Source organism: Tenrec ecaudatus, chromosome 18 (genome assembly GCF_050624435.1).
Source record: "Tenrec ecaudatus isolate mTenEca1 chromosome 18, mTenEca1.hap1, whole genome shotgun sequence".
Lineage (NCBI taxonomy): Eukaryota > Metazoa > Chordata > Mammalia > Afrosoricida > Tenrecidae > Tenrec > Tenrec ecaudatus.
The window spans coordinates 57,827,604-57,851,208 of NC_134547.1; the positions used below are offsets into that span (position 1 = coordinate 57,827,604).

General features: G+C 50.4%; 1 protein-coding gene across 1 annotated transcript; it reads right to left on the bottom strand.

The window, feature by feature from the left end:
• Positions 1 to 9,000: 9,000 nt before the first annotated feature.
• LOC142431755 (carboxylesterase 3-like) lies at positions 9,001 to 22,995 on the bottom strand. Its single transcript, XM_075536718.1, has 13 exons — positions 22,914 to 22,995; positions 22,193 to 22,397; positions 21,963 to 22,101; positions 21,715 to 21,848; positions 21,094 to 21,247; positions 20,913 to 21,017; positions 20,596 to 20,688; positions 20,073 to 20,213; positions 14,304 to 14,384; positions 13,175 to 13,322; positions 9,463 to 9,612; positions 9,249 to 9,327; positions 9,001 to 9,154 (listed from the first exon to the last, which is right to left on the bottom strand). The coding sequence occupies exons 1-13, from the start codon at positions 22,993 to 22,995 to the stop codon at positions 9,001 to 9,003; spliced, it is 1,665 nt and encodes a 554-aa protein (XP_075392833.1).
• Positions 22,996 to 23,605: the final 610 nt, after the last annotated feature.

Genomic DNA, 23,605 nt, shown 5'->3' on the forward strand with positions numbered 1-23,605 from the left:
TGCTTCAGCTTCCTTCTGGGTGTGGTGCGACAGTTCAGTTCCTTTCCCTCACCAGACGATCTAATTTCATTTTCTGTGGTACTCCCTTCGATTGTGGGGGTCAGGTTAATTCTGATTGGGGCTGGCATATGGTCCAGTCTCTTTGTGTATTCCTGTGCACTTTACGTTGCCCTCCTGGTTTGTCATGTCATGGTGGGGTCCGTATGCATGTTCCAGTTCTGTGGGTTCACAACCAATACTCTCCCCCGGGTGGCTTAGTGCCCTGTTCTCCCCATGCCATCCACTCGGTTTCTCCCCAACCCGCTTCTCCCTCCACCTTTCCCACGTCCCCTTCTTTATGCTGGCCTCTCATGTACCTCCCTAGATGTGGCTTGCCCTCCCTCCAACTATCTATGCTTCCATCTGTTTATTGCGAGATAGATGTTTATTCTTCTATTCCTGGCGTGCTGATTGTACTTCCTTCGGGGGACTCATGTTAAACCTGGCCTTTTGAGTCTGGCTTACCTCGCTTAGCATAATTTTTTCCAGCTCTTCCTATGAAACAATATGTTTCATGTGCTTGTCCGTGCTTCTCAGTGCTGCATAGTACTCCGTTTTATGTATGTGCCAAAATGTACTAATCCACTCATCTATCAATGGAATCTTAGGCTGTTTCCAAGTCTTAGCGATTGTGAATTGTGCCAAATAAGCATTGGAGTGCATATGATTGGTCGTGTTTTATTTGCTGCTTCCACTGGGTATATGCCCAGTAGAGGGATGACTCAGTCATAATGTAGATCAATTTCCATTTTCTTTAAGTATCACCAGATTGTTTTCCTCAGTGGCTGTGCAAATCTACATGACCAGGAGTGGAGGAGAGTCCCTACTTCACCACATCCCCTCCAACACTTGTTGCTCTCTGATTTGCTGGTTTGGGCTAGCCTCGGGGGTGTTAGGTGGTATCTCATGGTTGTTTTGATTTGTATTTCTCTTATGGCTAAGGACCTGAAACACTTTCTCATATGCTTATTGGCCATATGGGTCTCCTTCCTAGTGAAAGTTCTTTTCAGTTCTTTTACCCACTTCCTAGGGGGTTAACTGTGTTTCCTCTATTTGCAGGTCATGATGGTGTTGTAGATTTTAGTAATGAGCCCTTTGTCCAATGCGTCATTACTAAAAATCCTCTCCTAGTCGGTGAGTTGCCTTGGCACCCTCTTGGTGAAGTCTTTCGAGGTGCACAGGTGCTTTATTCTTATTAAATCCCATTTGTTGATTTCCATTTCACCTTTGTGTGTACTCTTTCCTACTGCAGTGATCCTATGAACTCCCTGGGCCAGTTCTCTGAGGTCAGTCCCAATTCCCTCCTTGATGGTCCTGATGGTTTGTTGTTTAACTTCTAGGTCTGTGATCCACCTTGAGTTTATTCTTGTGCATGGGGTGAGGTAAACATCTTGTTTCATCTTTCTACATGTGGATATCCATTGTTTCCAGCACCACTTGTTAAAAAGGGCATCTGCTTCCCACTTGATGGTTTTGGGACTCTTATCAAAGATCAGTTGTCTATATGCTGATGATTTTACTCGTGGGCTTTCTATTCTTTTCCACTGGTCTGAGTGTCTGTCGTTGTGCCAGAACCACGCTGTTTTGACCACTGCAGCTGTGTAATAGGCATTAAAATCGAGTAAGGTGAGTCCTCCAACTGTGTCCTTCTTGAGGAGTTCTCTGCTAATTCTGGGTTTCTCCCCTCTCCATATGAAATTAGTGGTCAGTTTTTCCAATTCTTTGAAGAAGGTTGATGGTATTTGAATTGGTATAGCATTGAACTTGTAAAGTGCTTTAGGTAGGACTGTCATCTTTACTATGTTAAGCCTTCCAATCCATGAGCAGGGGATGTTCTCCCATTTGTGGAGGTTGCTTTTGGTTTCCTGTAGTAGGGTTTTATAGTTTTCCTCATATAGGTCTTTCGTATTTTTTGTTAAATATATTCCTAGGTATTTCAGTTTGTTCTTAGCTACTGTGAAGGGTACTTCCTTCTTAATCCCCTCTTCCATGGCCCTGTCCGATGTGTATAGAAAACCTACCGACTTCTGTTTATTGATTTTGTATCCTGCTACTCTTCCATATTTGTGTTGGACCAGGTTCTCTAGAGAGACAAACCAGATTGCTAGTAATTATAAATAAATATATTTATAAAGATAGATATATAATTCAAGAAATGAACCGTTAATTTATATACAGATAGATAATATAAGAAATTAACAGTTAAATTATAAAGCAGTGAGACACTAGCAGTCCTTTAAGGCTTGAGAGCCGCCAGTTGCCAGTCCCCTACTGTAGAGAGAGCTGGGCTATATATATCCAGGCAGCAAACAGCAAGGCAGGTCCCCAACTGTCATTAACTGTTGGTCCCCAGCTCCAGAGATGAACATTCCAATCGTGTGGGCTTAAAGGGACCTCAACTTACAGCAACACAGTCCACAGGCTAGACATCCCACAGGTAGTGTACCCCTTTAAACTGAGGCACAGAATAAGCAACGCGAGGCTCACCGAGCCATTTATCCCTCTGCCCTTCAGTTAATCCTACTTGTGTTTATCGGCCAGGCTGGCACAATAAACTGTCGCAATCCACCCCTTGCCAGTCTGGCACCTGTACACAGTTCTTTACCCATACATACTTATATAATTTCCAGATATTAATGAAATCACACTTATGCTTATCATCAATCATCTCTCATATATATAAATGAAAACACACTGAGTCAAATTATATCTGATATAACATACTTGAACAAAGGAAATATATGTAATAATCACATACAAAGAAAATACATTGACAATTACAAGCCTCGCTTTTGCAATTGATCACGTGGTCGTAATTGATAGGTAGAACTACCTTCTACTGCTACCCATTCTGTATTACCTTTGCCCTCAGCAAGCACCTCAGCTGGCTGTGGTTTTTGGCCTGGCGGGGTGACCCAGACCTTCATTCCTGAGGGGTCTGGGTCTTTATAAGTCCTGTTAGGATTGGGTCACTGTAACTTACAATTTATTTTAATAACAGGGCATGGTAACACTAAGAGTGGGCCTATGGGATCTCCTGGATTCCAGACATATTCTTCTTTACCTCCATTATGTAGCACCAGTCCAATTTCTCCTTAGTAGCCAGGATCAATCACTCCACTTAGTACGGTGACACTCTTCCTGACCTGTTGATCCAAAGGCATGAGAAGTCCAAAGTGCCCAGGGGGCATTCTCAACTGCCAGTTCAGTGGAATCCATGCTGTGTTTCCAGGTGGGAGAGCTCCTTTCTTCAGGACCAGGACCTGCAGGCCTGAGGAACACAGGGTTGCTGGGACAGGAAGCAAAAATACTGCAAGGGGATCACTAGGAGTAATAGTGAATGGTGCCACTCCAGCTTCCACCCCTTGGTTCCTGGACCCATGAATTCTGGCTATTGGAGACACAGCACCATATATTGGCCGCTGGTTTAGAGCATACACAGCTTCCTGGAGAACATTACCCCAGCCCCGCAAGTTGTTGCCATCTAGTTGGTGCCGTAATTGTGTCCTTAGGAGCCCATCGTTCTATCAAGCCAGCAGCTTCACCATGATGAGGAACATGATACGACCAGTGGATTCGGTGGGAATGGGCCCATTGCCACACTGTATTTGCTGTAGAGTGAGTTCCTTGATCTGAAGCAATGCTATGTGGGATGCCATGCCGGTGGATGAGGCATGCTGTAAGTCCACGAATAGTAGTTTTGGCAGAAGCATCATGTGCAGGGAAGGCAAATTCATATCCAGAGTAGGTGTCTATTTCAGTAAGAACAAAATGCGCTACCCATCCCCTCACAGAAGGGTCACAAAAGGGACAAACCAGCCAGGGTGCCGTACAGCACCCACAAACCACACAATATTCCCATAGTTCTTTAACGCTTCCTCCCCCACACCATCCTGACCCCAGTTCTACCTTACAAATCTGGTTAGACAGGAGCATGTAAACCGGTACAGATAAGAGCTCTCCACACAGAATCCAGTACAGACAAAGCCTTCGGGAACAGTAATGCAATTACCGATACAATGAGGGTAGGGGGAAGGTGGGGAGAGCAGGGGAAGAAAGAGGAGCAAACCGCAGTGATCAATGTATATATCCCACCTAGTTTCACCCGCCAAGGGGAATAAAAACAGAAACATGGGTGAAGGGAGATAGCCGATGGTGTAAGATATGAAAATAATAATAATTTATCAAGGGATCATGAGAGTTGGAGGGTGGGAGAGGGAGGGAGGGGGAAAAGTGTAGCTTATACCAAGGACTCAAGTAGAAAGGAAATGCTTTGAAAAGGATGGTGGCCTATATGTACAAATGTGCTTTATACAATTAATATATGGATTGTTATAAGAGCTCTAAGAGTCTGTAATACAATGAGTTATTAAAGAAAAAATAAACAAAACAAAAAAACCGCTATCCATGGCAGAAGTAATCCTATGTAATCAATGTGACACCAGGATGCTGGTTGATCTTCCTGAAGTATGGTCCCTTATCGTGCGGTCTATGCTGGATTCTGCTGCTGGCAGATGGGGTGCTCAGCAGGAGTAGTAGCCAAGTTAGTGTTCTTTCGTGTCACTTGATTAATTGGCCAGAGTAGCATACGCAAATGACGGATATGTTGACTGAAAAATTCAAAAACAAAGATTAGGAGATGTGACTCCTGTTTCCGTGTGTGTGTGTGTGTGTGTGTGTGTGTGTGTGTGTGTGTGTTGAGGGGCAGGGGGCGGGTGGCATAGATGAAATACCTTATCCTTCACTTTAGTAGGAATATCTCGACATGCCCCAGACCACTGGACTCCTAGAAATTTTACTGAGTTGGAGGACGCCTGAATCTTCATTGGGTTGATTTCCTACCCTCTTGGACACAGTTGTTATATCAATGAATCTAGAGTCCTGGATATATCTTCCTAAGTAGGTACAGTCTGCATAATTCCAACAATATAATGGACGTATTGTGGCATTGTGTAGAAGAGACAGACAGCCAAACAACCTTCAGCCTAAATTATGGCACATGGCAGGAAAGTTGATGTACCCGTGGGGAAGGGTGCTGAAACTGTATTGTTGTTTTTGACAGGTGGAGGCAAACTGTTTCTGGTGATTCCTTAGAGACTGGTGTTGAGAAGAAGGCATTGGCCAGATCAATACCTGCATACCAAGTACCAGCAGAGGTATTAATTTGCTCAAGCAATTAAACCGCATCTGGAATGTCAGCTGCAATTGGAGTCACTACCTGGTGAAGTGTAGGATGATCCACCATCATGCTCATTGATCCATCCATTTTCTTTATAAGCAAAATAGGTGAGTTAAATAGGGATGTGGCAGAAATCAAGCCCCTACATCCTTCAGGTCTTTGATGGTGGCACTATGATGGTGGATTGCATCTCGGCCATCCTTCCAGGAATGGGGTATTGCTTTGGGTTTATTATTGCCCTAGGCAATGGCAGTTCTAATGGTGTCCACTTGGCCTTTCCTACCATAATAGCCTTTTTCCCCCTCACTTCAGGGATCCAATATGCCAATTACTAAGTAGGTCTACTCCAATGATGCATTCTGGAACTGGGGAAATAGTGACAGGATGACGTCAGGATCACGCGGTACACAGGGATACACATCACTGGACACACGGTGAGGTGGACCTGACCTAAAACTCCATGAATAACTTGACCTCCATAAGCTCCCACTCTGTCTGGTGCACCTTCAAAACAGTTTGGGTCTCCTGGAAGTAGTGTCAGTTCAGGGCCAGAGTCAGTCCAGTAACGCCTGAAAAATTGGACTATTTCCCTCCCCCAATGACCAGTCACTCTGTGAAAGGTCTCAGGTCCATTTGGGGAAGGTAGAAGAAAGACGAATAGTGTGACCCTTCGGTGATGTAGCAGGGTCCTTCTTCAAAGAGACCTGCCTACCCTCATTCAAGGGGCTGTGGGTCTGTCAACTGTATCAAGTCTGGGAATTGATTAAGGGGCCATGACTCTCTCTTCTGGTGATTTCAGTTGAAGTGCTCTTCGCCCCACTTAGCATTCTTTAGACCGTAGAGATCACATAAATATTTCATAAGTTTCCCACGTGTTTCACTCCTAGGGACACCTTGGCTAAGTAGCAAGTGCCATACAAGAGAGATTACTCCTTTTACCCTGTGTTCTCACTGTCTCCTGTGACCCCACACACAATGTCATGGAGACCGATTTACTTTTCACCCCCTCTCCCTGCTTGAGGGGACTGGCGCAGGTCCTACTGGCCAGTCTCTTCATCCTGGATGAAAATAGAGGGCTTTCAATGTCACATGGAGAACTTGAACTCAAAAAGATATAGCCTTAGCTTGTCCTAGGGTAACAGAAAGTGGCTGGAGCTCTGGAAAAATGGAGTGACACAGTGCAAAGCCTCTCTGGGGTCATGTCCATGTAAGCTCACCTTCTCAGAGCAGAACAGGTCCCAATGGCAAGTGGTGGGGTGGTGACATTACTTTCTTAGGGCTCCTCTCTTCCTGGCTCTGAAACTGTCACCAAATGACCGTGTAGGACTACGCAGTAGACTATATGCAACATTTATAGTCAGTGTGAGTTGCCTCTCCCTGGGCCATAAGGAGGAGCCATCTCAGATGCAGGAGCAGAGAGAATCCCGGGAGCATGTAGGAAGAGCCACCAGAGGAATTAGTTTGGAATCCCTGCCTGACATGTAGGCAGCAGACACCATGCCACACAGAGACCAGAGGAAGAGGCCAGGGAATGCTGAGACAGAGCAGAGAAGCAGTGTGGAGACTATAAGGCTATAAGACAGAGGAGCAGGCTGGCTTCCTGGCCATAGAAGCAGATGCCAAGGTGCCATGTGGCAGAGAGGCTGAGGATTTGAAAGAGACTTGGCTGCTGGCTGAGGAGAGGTGTTAGTGTTAACCTCTGACTACTGTATTCACGTTTTCTGATCCTGACTTGTGGTAACCTATGTTAGTCTGCTAGACAGGAGAAACGAATTGTAGACACTCATTGGTGTACAAGAAAAAGCCTGATATACAACAGCAATTGAATATTGAGAGAACATCTCAGCACAGTTTGCATCAAGTCCGTAAGACTGATAATAGCCCATATGTCGCATACCAATCTATAAATTCCTCTTCAGACTCAGACAACACTTCCAATGACACCAAATGTAGGAAGATCACAGGCCATTGGATGGAAAGTTTTCTGGATCCATTGGTAGTGGAATCATCTCAGTATTGGCAGGGGTCTCCACCGGGCTCCTCCAGCTCCAGTGTTGTAGGACACTCCATGTGGCAGGTCACCAGGAAGAGAAAGCAGAGAGTGTGTCTCCCACTTCCAGGGTGGAATAAAGGAGTTCCCAGAATGCTCACAAGAAGGCCATGCCCACACAGAGGCTCACTGGCTATTGCCTGGTTGACAGGCTAGACTCCACACCTTCCCAAGTAGACAGGAGATTATGTTAATGCCACACCCCCATTCTGAGACCCTCTGTAAGTGGAGTGGGTTGGTCCTTTCTTTCCTCTGGGACAAGAGTCTGCCTGCCACATTAGTCCACACATGCTCTTCCATCTGTACCTTGTTGGTATTCTGGGTAGGGGGTTGAGGTCCCCCATTAGTTGCCCTCCTCACCTGGAAGGGGATGGAGGAAACCAGTCAAGCCACAAATGATTGAGGCTCATGGGCAGGGAGGTGGACAGCCCAGGCTACAGGGTTCTGTCTGGTGGCAGGCCCTGCTGTTCAGGGGCCAAGGCTGGGCAGAACACAAGAGAGGGAGCCATGTCCCAAGGCTATTCCCAACCCCAGTCTGAGCACTCTGGGATGGAGCTCAGCTCTAGGGGGGACCAGCCTGATGTCCCAGGACTCCCTCGGGCATCCCACATCCACCCTCTGGGAGGACTGAGCATGGCTTTGGCCCCTAAAAGGTCCAGGTTCAAATCTACAGCCACCATTCACCAAGTGTCTCAGGCATTCACTCTCTCACTGTGGTAGGAAGATGAATTTCTGTCAACTTGAAGATGTGTGAAAGTGTAGGAGTGGAATCCAACCTGTAAATCAGGTCACACAGCTTGATGGTGCTTCCTTGGGGCTGTGGCCTTCTCATAAGGAGGATGCTGTGTACCTCCTTCTCACTCTACAACAATGGTTCCTGCCTGCTGGGATTCTGCTGACCACTCTGAGAGCGGCCGATGCCCTGCCATATTGCCACTGACCTTGAACCCACACAACTCTGAACCCACTGACCTGGGATCTTCCAGCACTCTGCATCATTGCATAAGATTGTGTGCATCTGATGAGGGAGTTATAGACTACCATTGGACTTATAGACTATAGACTTGAGGCAGACGGGGAAGGGCCATTTTATTGATATTTAATTACTTCCTGATATAAAGCACTTTGAGATATACATATATATGACTGCCACTGGGTTTTCTTCTCTAGACAACCAAGCTAAACACATTCACAGTCGTTACAACACCACACACTCAGCATCCATTACTCCCTCTCCCTGCCACACTGAAGAAGGTCACACCAATGATTCCCCCTCCCAGAACCCTCCTTAGACAAGGAGATTGACAAGGACACAGAAGCATTAGCTTAAGTGGACTCTGCTGTAATGCACAAGACATAGGACTACTCAGTCCACAGAAAGCAGAGAAGAGATTCTGGAGGAAGGGATGCCGGAAAGAGGCTGAAAATGAACTAGGACTGGTCATCATAGACGGGAAGGTACTGCAGGGACAGGGAAGAGCATGTACAAAGGCTCGAGGTGGTGGGAGGTGGGGGTAACCTGGTGACATTTCAAAAGAGAGCCCACACCAGTCTAGGAGGGGTTGAGCCTGTGTAAGGGCTATGAACCATGGTAGCCTAGATAGAAGTGTCCACCAGCCAGGGGACAAGGAGGTTTCCTTGCTGACATTCTGCCATCCCTTGTGTTGGCCCCAGCACAGCAGGCCCAGGCCATGTCTCAGAGCTCCTCCTTGGCTGCCCTGTCCTTCTGCTCCTACTGTGGAGTCTGGGTGGAGAGCATCTCTGCCCAGAGCTGCATCCAGGATTCCCTTAGCTTCTGGCCAGTGTGTGGTTCTGTGCTGATCTGCAGATATTGTTCTGACTGGGTGAAGAGGGGCCACGAAGGCAGCCCTACACCGTTGGGGTCCCTGGAAGGAAAGAAGAAATAGGTGTCCTGTGAGTGTTCCAGGGGCGGATCCTGAGTGGCCCAGGTGTTAGGCCAGTTCTGTCGCCCAGACTTACCCTGTGCGGGCAAACTGTGTCCACTGGGCCATCATGGTGAGGCTCAGCTGCTTCTCCTCCTCTGTGGCCTCTGGGAAGGCTGGTGGGAAGGATGGACCAGTTTCAGGGACAGGCGGCAACTACAGGGCCCCCATGTGTATCCACGACCTCTGCTTCTACAAGTCCCACCCTGTCCTGGAGGTCTGACTGCTTAAGGTTGCAGGTCTGTGCTCACCCAGGAGGGAACTCTCGTCCATGAGGAAGGGGCCCCCAAACACGAAGGTCAAATCAGCCCCGTGGTCAGCTTTCACCCAGTCTGGCCTGAACTTCGCAAAGGAACTGGGTCGATGCTGGAATTCATAGAAGTAGACAGGCAGCCCGGAATCTGCAGAAAGGGCAGGATCAGATTTAGGTGACCCCCACCCTGATCAGAACCCACCTTTGGCTCAACAGGCCGATCAGATCTGTGGGGGAGTGAAATTTCTTGCTTTTTTAAAAAGACTTTTGGTGGTTCGTACATCTGATCACAATCCATACATTCATCCCGTATGTCGAGCACATTTGCACATATGATGCCATCATCATTTTCAAAGCATTCTCTTCCCACTTGAGCCCCTGATATCACCTCCCCATTTCTTACCCCTCCCTTCCCCACCCACAGTCCTTTACAAACCCTTGATAAGTTACAGATTATTATTTTCATATATTACATCATCCTCAGCTCCCGCACCCAATTTTTCTTTACTCATTCCTCCTGTCAAGGGGTTCTAGACCGATCCTTGTGATCAATTCCCCCATCCTCCCCCAACCATCACCTAATCCCACTGGTATCTCTACTCTCATTGTTCACACTGAGGGGTTTATCTATCCTGGATTCCCTGTGTTATCAGATCTTATTTGTAGCAGTGTGCATAGTCTGGTCTAATCCGATTTGTAAGATAGATTTGAGGTCATGATAGTGGGGGCAAGAAAGCACCAAAGAACTAGAGAAAAGTTGTGTGTTTCATCTGTGCTATTCTGCACCTTGACTGGCTCATCTTTCCCCTGTGACCCCTCTGTCAGGGGATATCCAATTGTCTACAGATGGGCCTTGGGTCTCCACTCCATGCACATCCCACGCCCCACAATTCACCTTGGGCATGGTTTTGTTCTGGGTCTTAAATGCGTCCTACATGATTCCATCAACACCTCATGATCACACAGGCTAATGTGCTTCTTCCATGTGAACTTTGTTGCTTTTGAGCTAGACGGCTGCTTGTTTATCTTCAAACCGTGAAGACCCCAGATGCTATAGCTTTTAATAGCCGAGCATCATCAGCTTTCTCCACCACATTTGCTTATGCATCCAATATGTCCGCAGCAATCGTGTCGGGAAGGTGACATCCCAGAATGTCAGATTGTTAGAACAAAGTGTTCTTGTGCTGAGGGAGTACTTCAGGTGAGGCTTAATGTCCATTTGCAAACTTTATCCTTAACATATAGATATGAATTCATAGTTCTATTCCCCTATCGGTATATATGTATTTACATAGGTACATGTGTGTATTTAGGCCTCTATAAATATCCTTTGCCTCCTGGTTCTTTCCTCTATTTCCTTTTACTTTTCTCTTGTCCCACCATCTTGTTCGGCCTTCATTCGGGTTTAGTAATTTCTCGCTGGTAAATTGCCCGTGATTAAGTCCCACTAGGCATTCTACAATTTTTCTTGCACTGATTATAGGTCACTTGTTGTTCCCTTGCCCCACGGTTGGTGCGCACCCCCTTCCTTTCTCCCACATCCCCTTCTCCTGTATCACCCAAGATGCATTGGTCCCATTCTTTTCATCTGCAAATTATTTATCCTGCCTGTCTTACCAAGATAGACGTGTGGACACATTAGTAAGTGCAAAAACGAGGCAAAGCCAAATAAAAAGGCAAAGAAAACCAAATCAAACAAAACAAAATAACACAATAACAAAAAGAAAGCTACTTATGAAAATTGAAAATCCTATCAAAGTTCAGGGTCTGTTTGTTGGACTTTATGAGTGTTTTACAGTCGAGGCTGGTGGGGTGCCACAGTCTGTCCCCAAAGTCTATTTTTGTATTCTCCGGGTGTATCATGAATCTGCTCACCCTGCTGCTCTGCCTGCCCTCAGAGCCTCGCCCCAGTGTGATGGGTCAGACCGTGCACTATTACTGCACTGGGTCTCTAGTGCTGTGCCTGGAAGCACCACTTTCAGTGAGATACGCCATGTCTCCTGGTGGGGCTGGCCCTTTGGTCCTCCCCGTGCATTGTCTGCACTGAGCAGGAACATTATCCTCAGGGTTTCGTGGGCTAGGATGTCCACATGAGTGAAATTTCTTAATATGCCCCATGGACTCAAGCCTCTAGAATCACCACCAGTTTGGGTGGCACTATGCAAACAGGTGTGTAATACTAATAGAGGGGACTGGTCAGTTTTTTTTCCCAAGTCAGAGGCTGTACAGATGAGTGATCTTGGAAGAGCAGAGGAGAGGCATGCTGACAGCCTTGGCAAAGCATGTCCAAGACCTTTGTCTGAGTTGTGGGGGCCACTGAGACCAGATGTATCAGAGACTGGGGAACAGAACCAAGACTGTGAGGTAACTGGAGGCTGGAGCCTAAGGGACTGTGAGACAGAGTGACAAGCTGGATGACTTTCTCTGGTGGCTGAGGAAACTAATGACTGTGTCCCTACTGTTTGCTGCCCTAGACTTGGGATAGCCTACTGCCTCCCCTAAGAGCCCCAGTTAACTGTGAATCTCCTCTGTGAGTTCATTGGGTCTATTGCAAGGAATTATTGACCCCAGCAGAGATGTAGAGGGGCTTGGGAGGAATGGTTGGTGTCAGAAGAGGTTGCCTACCACTGGCTCATGGTAATAAGCAAGGCAAAGGAGGTCAGGGACTTTGAGTGCATTGCTGCTTGTTGGAATATCAATACCAGAAAGACTAGAGGTGGTGACCAGGGCTATCAGGGAAACCTGAGGGAGCTTGGACTCAGTGCTGGGCCCCATGCTGTACGCTTTGTTGGGGTAATCCATTTCCTGCTCAGGGCTCTCTCACAGGCTAGACTGTTATCATCCATCCTACAACTGAGAAAGCAGGCATGGATGTGTCAGGTATCCTGCCCAAGGTTACAGTGAGGACCCTGAGCCTTTCTAGGGCTCTCTGAGCTCATCCTGCAGGCTGGGGAGTGGGGGAGCAAGACTGCTCTCCCAGGAGAAGTGTCCAAAGAAGAAGGCGCTCATCTCTGAATCCGCAGGAATTAGTGCGGGGCCTGCTGATAACCTCTGTCAAGTCACAGCAGCTGCCCAGGTCTGGGCTCATTTCCTCTTCTTCAAAGTGCCCTCCTGGGTAGTCTGGTGATTCTAGGTCACCTTGGAGACTTATGAAAGTGTAGATGTGGAGGCCAACCTTCCAGTGAGGTCACAGCCTGGAGATGCCTCCTTTAAGGGTGTGGACTTCTAAGTGGGAGAACTGAGAACCACCTCCTCTCCCTCTGTGCCTTGCAGCTTCCTGTGGGGTGGACCTCTGCCACTGACCTGGAGAGCTGCCAGTGTCCTGCCACGTATCCACCAACTTTGGATCCACAGGACTCCCTCACCTCAGGTCCGTGACTTCTGTCTTCTGCATCATGGCATGTGGTGGCCTGAGTCTAAGGAGGGACTCATAGACAAGTATAGAACCTGTGGACTTGAGTTGGACTGGGCTGCGATTCCTTTCTGGGATATTGAATTACATCTTGGTATAAAGTTTTTTCTTACACATTGATAAGTGTCACCGGCCAAACACACCTCACGGCTGACTCTCCTTTCTGAGCCACTGCATCCCAGCGTGCTGGCCCCAGGTCTCAGGGAGAACCCGTCTCCTATCACAGTCAAGTCCCCAGTGATGACCCGGTTCCTGGGTCAGACTGAGAGGAGGGGCAGAGGGACAGGGTAAAGCTCACCTCGGAAGCTTCTTGAGAAGTTCAAGGTGGGAAAGTTGAAGAAACCATCACTCAGCAAGTGCAGAACAGCATCACGTTGGGTCCCTGGGTCTGAGCTGTTGCCCACGTATTCATCTACAATGGTGCGCATCCACTCCTGGGGGATGTTCTGGGGCAGGAGAACAGGCTCAGGTGTGTTAGGGTCCCATGCTTATGAAACACCCTGCTGGGAAAACCCATACTTCCTGCCTGGACTACATGTCCCAGGGTGTCACCTTGTTTATCTGTATTCACTGTCACTGGAGGTTCTTGGTGGATTGTGGGAATGATGAGCTCATGTTTGGAGTCAAAGACCAGGTCAGTGATCACTGTCTGGTGGAGGGAACTCACCCCAGTCAGTGAGTTTCTCTCAGAGTGAGTTCAGGCAGTAGGGTTGTGGGTGAAATCACCAACAGGTGAGCAGGCTCCGGCCAGGGGCTCCATTTCAGTTCATGTGAATCAGTGACAGAACACATGAGGCCTCTCTATGCTCCTGAGACAAGGTGGAAGGTGTGTGGACAGAGAAGCCTCAGGTTTCCCAAGGCTGAAAAGGTACATGGGCAGAGCCCCGCTAGATACAACTCCCTGGGTGCCACTTCACAGGCAGCCTCTGGTCTGCTTACAACTCTGCTGGGTTGCAAGTAGCATGCCCACTTGCAGGGCAAGGAATGTGCAGAGGGGTTAGGAGGACTGTGGGCAAGTTACTACCTAGGGATCTGTTCTGGGGCCACCTAGCTCCACATGTGACAAAATGGTCTTAGTAGAGTTGGTTCAAGGTCAGACTTTGCCCCTTATTCTCTTCCTCCCATAACCCTCCTCCCAAATACATCGTGCTGCAGAGGGTTGTAATGGGGATTGTGATAATCACTTGTCTTACTCTTGACCATAGGGGCTGTTCGATGGGAGATGGTCCGTAGGAGGCAAATTCTCCAGTGATGATGCTGATGAACTCAGTGGGTGTTCAGGTCCAGAGTGGAACCCAAACTCAGTATTTGGATCAAGGACTTGGTAGTTGGTGGGCAGTGGTGGGAGTTGTAAGGTCGGGGCAGTGAGCATTTTGAGCTGGGAGGGGCACCCCTGGCCACCCACCTCCCCCTGGCATCTGTCTCACCATTTTGGCCAGTAGAGGCGTCAAGGTTGGCAGCACGTCCTCTCGGCGCATCTGCTCAATCTGATCCAGGATACCCAAGGACTGCAGGGACACCAAGTCTGTCTCAGTGCAACCTGACTGCTGTGCCCAGCAGAGACCAGTCAGGTGAGCACGCACAGCCCTATGTCCACGTGTCAGAGGGGCCAAAGCCAGAGTCCACGGCCCACCAAGATGACCCCTATCCTAATGGAAGTAGTAAGCGATTAACGTAAGAGAGGATAGAGAAATGGTTTGTTCCACATTTTCATAAAACAACATCCAGATCCCTGAATCCAACTAGGCAGACTCCAGGAAAAACCGAGAACATTAAATGTATTTAGACCGGTTGTGAGAGCACAGACCACAGCGCCTGACTGCCTGTTCAAATCCCAGCTCTGACAGTTATTTCTGTGCCTCAGTTTACTACTCTGTCACGGAGGGATGAAAACATCTGCCTTTCAGTGCTGTTGTGTGCACCGAGTGAGTGAGCACACCAGGAGGCCCTGGCATGCAGTGATCACTACCGGCCTAGACCGTATTCAGGGTCATACTTCAACCGGCAACAAGGACAAGACTAATAACATCATTAAGCCATGGGCAGGGCAAGCCATGAGCAGCTATCTCCCAAGAATATATCCAGGAGGCCAAGGAACTCAGGAAAAGAGGCTGGCTGTCATTAGCCAGTGCAGAGATGTGAACCAACAAAGTGAGATGCCTCTCACTGCAGCCTTCCTGAGAGAGCTCACAAAAGAGTCAACAAAGATTGCCGGTGAGGCTGTGGATGGACAGACCACTCACACTCTGCCAATGGAACAGATAAATGCTCAGCTGTGGTGTGCAAGAGCCAAGCATTTCTTTTAAAAGTTGGAAAAAGAAATGTCCTGTGACCCAGCACTCACCCTCTCTATTTGGATTATATCCCGCAGACATAAGATACACAACACCCATCAGACGGAATCCCACCCAGGGTCCCCATAGTGATTCACCATTGCCAGATGGAAGAAGAATTAGTGTGAAGGGGACGATGAGAAGGACCCTCTGACTGACCAAACCCCAGTCTGCCCCAGCCCCCATCTATACGGCATTTCTCAGGCGAGCAGCGGTTCTGCTTTGTTTGTTTTTGATTGTCTACTGTAGGTCTTCGATGAGTAAATCCGCCACTTTCACTTCCCATTCTGGAAATCATGGTTGGTCATGGAAGTCATTGTCAACCAGCATGGGAAGTTAAACTTTCCACGTTCCCTGTTGAATGCCTCAGCTGCAGCCTTCATTGGGTTTCGAGTGCTTTCTTGATTTGGGCAAATCCCCGAGGAAGGGAGTTTGACAGGTACTGCACACTGCTGACCACTGTCTGCCCATGGTCCTACCTGGACACCACAGTCATTGGTGCAAAATGCACTTCATGCAGCTGGATGGAATCTGACTGGGAAGAAAGATGACAAACAAACCTCAGTGCTCATCCATGGAAGAATGGGTAAACCTACAAGTGTCTGCTCATACTGCACTCTTAAGAGTAATGATTGCTCAAAACAGCTCGTAACATGGGGAAGCCTGGGGGGCATCGTGCTGAGTGAAATAAGCCAAATAAGCCCATCACAGAAGGTCAAAATTACATGAAATCTCTGTTGTCGAAAGCCCAGGTAAGTCTTTCACAAGAATGTAAATGTACTCGGATGGTCACCATGAGAGGAAGGAACAGAGAGAGTGCATTAAGTGAGTGGAGGGTAGACATCTACTCACACGGGTGACAGGCAGACACTATCCAGTCAGCACGAGGTCAGCAACTCTGATGGAAACCGTGAAGATGCTGAGAGGAGAGCACAAATTCAAGACAACAGAGTCCAGTGCTGTGGACACACAGTCCTACAGTGATGGGGACGCAAGGGGCGATGCCTGGATGGATGCACAGGCTGGAAGGTGAAGGAGGGACTGTAATACTATACCCATGGATAGAAGTGGATTGAACAGAGAATATTTCTCGACATACATCTGTCTATGCAGCAAATATATCACGGAATGTGTTGGAGCTTCAGGGGACAAAATGGTGAAAAATATTCAGGTAAAAAAGAAACCCCTTGAAGGATGAGTCAACAGGTCTGGGGGTTCAGGACTATGATATTCTGGACACTAATATTAACTGACATGCCCTACCCCACAAAGAGTATGTTCTACCCCTACTTTAGGGAGCAGCAAGTGGGTCTTAAAAGCCTGTCAGCGACATCTAAGATGCAAATATTAATGTCTCCCTGCCAGGGGAAAGAAGAGTGAAGAACATCCAGGATTTGGGGAAACAATTAGTCCAGCAGATGAATGGACCACGGGAATTTAACTGATCATGACTCTGAGCTCAGAGGAACTAGATGGAGTCTGGCGAACGCTTCCAGTGGATCACAAAAGGATCACAGAAGAATGTCCTGGAGAGAGCGGAAGAAGAGGTGGAGCAGCCTCGACAACATAAAGAGGACGTGGCCTTGAGCCAGTTCTGAGATGGGCATCAGTGTCCTCCAATGAACCCTGGTCCCAACGACGCCCAGAAAGGATGCCAGTCACCGTCTGCCAGGGCCCTTGTAGAAGTGAGATGTGCATGCAGAGGACAGCTGAAGGACAGGACTCCATGGCTCAATGTCCATTGATGGCCAAGGGGCTCTTCTGGGTGGGGGTGTGGTTGTGTCAGGAGGAAGTCAGAGTCCTAGGAATCTGAGAGGATTAAAGAATCAAAAGCTCCCAATTCGGAAGCCCGCAGAATCTTGGTCACAAGATGCAATGATGCTCCTTGACTTTGAAGGCTCTTTCTCTTCCCCTCCTCCCTGGTGTCCACTCTGCCTGAGGTGGCTGGTAGAGTAGGATAAGCGCCCGGTGTTGGGGTGAAAAAATTTCAACACATAGCTGACCAGTGTCACTCAAAACTTTCAAATCCAGCAAACACAACGCAAGTCTAAGACACTGTCACAGCGAATGCAGTGCTTGCAGAGGTGCTGCCTAGATGTAACATGGAATTCTGAAAAAAACTAAAAAAATCAGAACCATCATGAGTCACAATGATGTGTCCACATCAGGTCATCAACTAGACGATCACATGGCCATCACTTCCAATGCTCTGAAGAGGACGACCTTAGAAGGTCTCAGAGAGAGTCGGAGAACTGTGGGGAACACAGGTCAATGTCCCTACAGAGATGAGGTTGACTGGTCAGCTGGACACTGGACAAACCCTCAGATTGTGGCTCCACGGTCCTCCTTTTTTATTACTTTTCAGCCTCCTCTGGGGAGATCTTTCTAGCTCTGAAGCTCTGTGTTTCTCCTTGCACCCTGCCCCTGCCCCCAGGCTTGTTTCACCCTCTCCAGATCCAGAGCTCTAGTCTTTGTCCCTTGTTCCCACCTGATCTTGTAGTCCAACACTGTCCATCTTTCTCTCTCCCTGTGTCATGGCCAGCCGTAGCTCTCTCTCCTATCTCTGTCTACGGCTCTCTCTCCATTACAACGTTCCCCCCAGTTAGCCCTGTGTTTTCCTTCTCTGTCCCCGGGCCCCCTTGCAGGAGTACAGCTTTGGTCTCTGTGGTGAAACCTCTCGTCTGGGTCTTCTCCCATCTGGATAGTCTCTTGTCTCTCTTTGTCTCTTTCCCCCCTTTCCTGTCTCTGTCCCTTGCCCTCTTTGTTTCACAGTTCCTCCAGGGTATCCCTGACTTTGATGTTCCTCTCTCCATTCTCCCCATTCCCCCACTCCCCCCTCACCCCAATATCTCTGTCTCTCTATTTCTGAGCCCTCCATCCCTCCATCTCCCTCGCACTCGCTCTCTCTCTCTCTCTCTCCCTCCGCTCTCCCCAGCTCCCTCTCTCCTCTGTAGCTCACTTTTCAACCAGACAGTAGGAAGGAAGGGAAGGGGAGGAGTGAGACCAGTGACTTAGGAACACCGTGGAGTAATCTCCCACTGGACATCGTCCAGGACAACGTTCAGAGGGCGTCGGAAAGAAGGAAGGATGCACACAGACCCAGGAAACAGAGAGGAAGTGAGAGATGTGATGTTACACTGCGGGGGTTGCAGTCAATGACCTGGAGCAAAGTGTGCACGAATAGTTGAGTAGAAACGTGCTCTGCTCTGTAAGCTTCTCTCGAAACTCCATGAAAAAAATTTAAGTTACGTTCATGATTCCTGGGCTCTTTGTTAAGTTTTGTGAGAAAAAGAACCCAAAGTTCACACGTAATATCAGCACAAAGAGTTCACACTGAAAGGAAATGTTTGTCTCCAGCAGGAATGCGTGAACGTGACCTGATCCATGGACGTTAACGTGTCGGAACTTGTAAGAAGCTGTGTGCTTTAGAAGTGGGAGTTCCATGGCCTCTCAGCGACAGCTTGATAAAACCGCCATCTAACAAAATGTGGCACCAACTGGGCCCAGGTGGCACTGCCCCCAGAAAACGCATGTTGCTGCCCCCAGAGCACACGGGCACAGGGTGTTTAGACAAGCACAGCCACACGGGAGATGTGCACAGATCTCCAGTGCGGTACAAGCTACTTTCAGGGTGAAAACTTCCACCAGAGTCGGTCGTCAACGCAGCATCTAAAACCCCAACCCAAACCCGTGTCAACAAGTGGACTGGGGCTCATGATGACCCGTACAGGACAGAGTCCTACAGTCCACAGGGCTTCCCAGCCTGTCAATCTTTACATTGTTCTGTGGGGCAGCTGATTACTTTGAATAGAAAATTCTTTCAGGTAGGAGTCTAGCATGGTAACCACTGGGCCCCCAAGGTGCTCAGCCCAGCATCTGGTTCCCTACAAAATAGATAACAGTTCCTCAGAGGCTGGTGAGGAGGGTAGCAGGAGGGCAGCCCCAGTGGGAGGCCAGCGCCACTCTAGCACTAATTTCTGGGACCTGCAGTCTAGGCACAGCAGTCCACACTGCACTGGTTCTGTTTTTTGAGAACCAGTCTCACTGCTTAGTGATGCCCCAATTCTTGCGTTCCTCAGACAGTGTGGGGCCAGGTGACGGCCAGGGTCTAGGCCTCTGTGTGGCCTGAATATTCTCTGTCATTACACACACACACACACACACACACACACACACACACACACTCACACACACAGAGCCATAATCTAGAAAGTTCTTGGATCCTGAGTGCCACAATGATAGGGGAGACTCACAGCAAGCACCCAGGTGCATTCTGTGGATTGACTCCAAGGAACAGGTCACTGTGGACCAAAACCGTGCAGCTGGAGATGCCCATTGCACTGTTGGCCCCTGTGCTGAGCCCCGTGAAGAAGGAGACTGGAGACGGGACCCTGCTTTGTGGAAGGGATGGAAGTCCAGAGGGTGACACAGGCTGACCTCACCACGCAGACACAGCAGAAAGGGATGCTGGGCGCCCTGTGCACCTGGCAGGAGCACGGTCCTGCATCCCCAGTACCTGGATGCAGGATTCCTGGCAGGGGGTCAGCCTCCTCTAAGGCAGAGTGACATGAGCTAGCTCCTCAGAGCCTGATGTATAAACCAGACAGCCAGATGGCATTTCCAGAGAGCAGGACGGCCCTGAAAGGTCCCTTCACAAAAGCTGGTCTCCAAGAAGGGAGCACTTGTTTGGTGTCTAGGAACCTCCAGTTGGACGGCCTTCTCCAAGTCCCTTAAGCCTCGCTGGAGCCGGGCTTTCTTATTTCTCAAGTGGGGACAACATTCCCAGTTCATTGGGCTGTGGTATGGGGGTGACAGAAGACTAGCCTTGTGGCCTTGAGGACAAAGGACCCTGAGGACACTCACCTTAGGGATGAACCAGCCCATCTCATGATTGTTGACACCCAGGAGGAAGGGCACTGGCTGGAACTGGTTTTCTGCCAGGAGCTCCTTGGGGCTCTTGGGAAAGAAGGCACCATCCACAGTGATGGGAATGAACTTCATTTTCTGCAGGTGAAAGCAAGGCAGGGCCACCAAGTCACACCCAGTGGGAGCCAGGGACCACCTGGCCCCATGCCTGAGCTGGTGAACTTGGAGGGAAAGTGAGGAATGTAGGGCACCTGGGGGAGGATCAAAGGCACAGGGGGGTGTGCAGTGAGCCACTGATATGGACTCCGGACTCTCCTGAGGCAGCCATGGCCCTCTGCTAGCCCCTGCTCTCACCTTTCACCTTTCTCTGAGCTTTCACCTCCTCCCCCCTTAGGGGCTGACCCAGACCCCACCCCAGAACCTAACTGCTCCTCTGCTCCCATAGGAACAAAACTTGACCCCTCTGAGCCTTGGCCCACCCCTGTCCCCAAGGACGCAGGTGTACCTTCTGGGACTCCACGGTAAGGACCATGTCTTCAGCTGGCTTCAGCCGGAGGCACTGCAACATCTCAGCGCTGGAGCTGGAACTGCAGGCCACGGAGTCTGCGAAGGCCTGGGGACAGCCAACGAGGTCCTCTTCCCTCGGCCATCCACCCGCCTCCGCCTGCCTGCCCTCTGTGACTGCAATCGCTGTTCCCCCTGTGTTCCCATGGTCCCTATGCTGTCCTCATGCTAGTGGTCTGGCTCTGTCCACAGGGAGTCCCTCCAGAACCCATGGGCAGAGGGACCAGGTACCCACAGTGGGGTTGGTCTCAGGGGAGTGAAGAGGACTCTGACCTGAGCCAGGGACAGCGGGTTCGGATTCACGAGCCCTGGCATGGTGATGACTCCGCTCTGAGCAATGGCTCTGTGGAACAGTCCCTGAGCCAGCGGGGACAGGACCTGGGGCGGCAGGGAGAACACAGTGACCAAGGGGACAGGGGCCCCAGCCCCCACCCCATGCTGAGTGCACACTCACCAGTGCAGAAACGGCCATGGCACCTGCGGACTCTCCAAAGATGGTGACACAGTTGGGGTCGCCCCCGAAAGGGGAGATGTTCCCCTGCACCCAGCGCAGTGCAGCCACCACATCAAGGAGGCCCCAGTTGCCTGGGGCGTGGCTGTCCCCAGTGCTGGCGGGAGGGTAGGGCAGTGGTCAGTGCGGTCTCCTCTCCTGGCAGACATCTCTGCAGTTTGGTCTAGACCAGCACCCAGCACACCGGGGCCCCTCTTATCCCCTCTGTCTGGCCGGGCTCTGAGCCATGCTGCTCGTGCCGGTGCCCGCGTGTGTGATGATTGGCTCAGCTGGGCTGTCAGCCAGCCCAGGATCTGAAGGCGCGGCAGGAGCCTACTGCTCTCTGTGCCCTAGCCACCCTGAGCCACCCCAGAAGAACAGCCTGTGCCCCATGAACCGCGTTCATGATCAACTCTGCCATTGGCTGGCTTCCTTCCCAGGGTGAGGCCTCAGACAGCACCCTTCTCTCCCCAGATAACACGGGCATGGGGGTGGGGGCCGTGCTCACTGCCTGAGAACCCTCATTCCGGCTCCGGGCCTCCCTCTACTCCCTCAGTCACACAATCGTCCAGGTGGGCTTCTCACCTGAGGAAGCCAGGGATGCCAAGGCGGTACTGGATTGTGACCACCACCACGTCCCCGAAGGCGGTCAGGGCTGACCCGTCATAGGAGGTGGCGGCTCCAATCAAGAATGAGCCCCCATGGATCCATACCATCACCTGCCGAGACGGTCATGCAACATGGGTGTTTGGGGCAGGTTGTGGGCAAGGAGGGACAGCAGCCTGTGCCGCTTGGGCTGAGCAGGCTGGTGGACGGGCCCTGGGTCTGCTCACCGGCTTCCTGGGACCTGAAGTGGCCCCAGCTGGACGGTAGATGTTGAGCCGCAGGCAGTCCTCGGAAATGGGGAACATCCGGTGCTTTCCGTTCAGCATGAACCTGGAGTTGTTCATTTGGTCTACATCCTGCAGACACCTGGGCCCAGAGGAGCCCACGGGCAGCCAGTCAGCACAGCAGCTGGACTCTCTCTAGCTGGCCTGCCTGCCCCCCTTTCCCAGGTACTCACATTGGGGGATCCCTGCTGGCGTCCCTCACGCCGTCCCAGGGCTGCGCTGGGTGTGGCGCTGAGAACCGGCCTGGTCCCACTGGAGCCTGGGCAAACGGGATGTCCAGGAAGACATCCACGAGGGCGGCAGTGCTCTTCACGGCCACCTGCCAGCCTCGTACAGGACCCTGGGCAGTGAGCACTTCAGGCTGAGGGTTTCCAGGATCTGAGGGTGGGGCAGTGGACCTGGGTGAGTGTGTGGCTTTGCCAAGAGGTGGACAACAGGTGGTCTCCATCCACGCAATCCTCCTAGGGCCTGCGGCGTCCAGCCCTGTGGCCTCACCTGCCTGCTGCCTTGTAAGACAGGCCCGGGCCCCCTGGACTCCTTCCTTCCTGCCTTGGCCTCACTGGACGGCCCTCCAGACCAAACTTAAGGGGAAGAACCAGGCTCTCCCAGCCCCAAGTCCTGCTGTGTGTACTTGGCTCAGCCCCCCGGCCTCTCTGTACATTAACTTCCTCGACAGCTAGCTGGGACCAACCTTGGCCATGCTGCTGTGAGGATACATGAGATGGGCAAAGCAAACAACTCCCCCCCTGCCCTCCAGCAGAGGATGCACCCTTCAGTGGATGAGCCCTTTCCTGAACTGGCTGCCCTCCCTGCTGTGCTGCCCACCACATTCATATTCCCTCCTCCCAGGGGCCCCCACCTGCCATAAGCTCATGCCTGACAGGTGTGCCCTACCTGTGTGCATGGTGGGGATTACCATCAGCAGGCAGGTAATCCAGACCTGGGCTGTCACCCCAACTCTGACTGTCATCTCCATGGTCCGGCTCTCACCACATATGATCAGAGTAGCAAGTGCAGTGAGAATGCTGTTCAGTCTGCCTGAGCTCTAGAGGAGACTTTGGATAAAGGCTGGTCCACCCACCTGTCTAAGAACAAGCCCAATGTGAGAAGGCGGGGTTGGGCAGAGAGCCCTAGCCAGGTGTGGATGGCCGGTGCCCTGGCACATGGAAGAGCCTGTCCTCTGCAGGCCTGGACTTGAATGACAGCTCTCCTGCCAGCATTCTGTGTTCCTGGCCATGCACAAGATGCAAATACCACTGACCTGAGCCAGAGTCAACAATGGCCCTGGATTAAGGCTGTGAATGGGTCCACAGGCCGGCCAGGGGGGTGCCTGTGCTCCCATGCAAGGAGCAGCACTGAAGGGGGTGTCCTCACACAACTGCTCACTTTTGGACCAGGAGGCTCTGGTTCCGGGCCCTGAACTGCAGGAGGCCCAGGGTGTGACTTCAGGGTGACTGTGTAGTCCCACTTCCTTAGCGGAGCCTCAAGTGAAGGGGGAGATGCAGGCACTGCCCTCTAGTGACCCTGAGGCTTTCTGTGGCTTAGGAGGTGTCAAACTCTAACAATGAAAGAAGGTCAGTAGGCAC

Excerpts from the sequence above, each read along its gene's own strand:
- LOC142431755 (XM_075536718.1), bottom strand. The coding sequence starts at position 22,995 with ATGGAGATGACAGTCAGAGTTGGGGTGACAGCCCAGGTCTGGATTACC. Across the intron at positions 20,214-20,595 it reads CTGAAGACATGGTCCTTACC|AAAATGAAGTTCATTCCCAT; the intron begins GTGGAGTCCCAG and ends TTTCACCTGCAG. Across the intron at positions 13,323-14,303 it reads CGCCTCTACTGGCCAAAATG|AACATCCCCCAGGAGTGGAT; the intron begins GTGAGACAGATG and ends CTCCTGCCCCAG.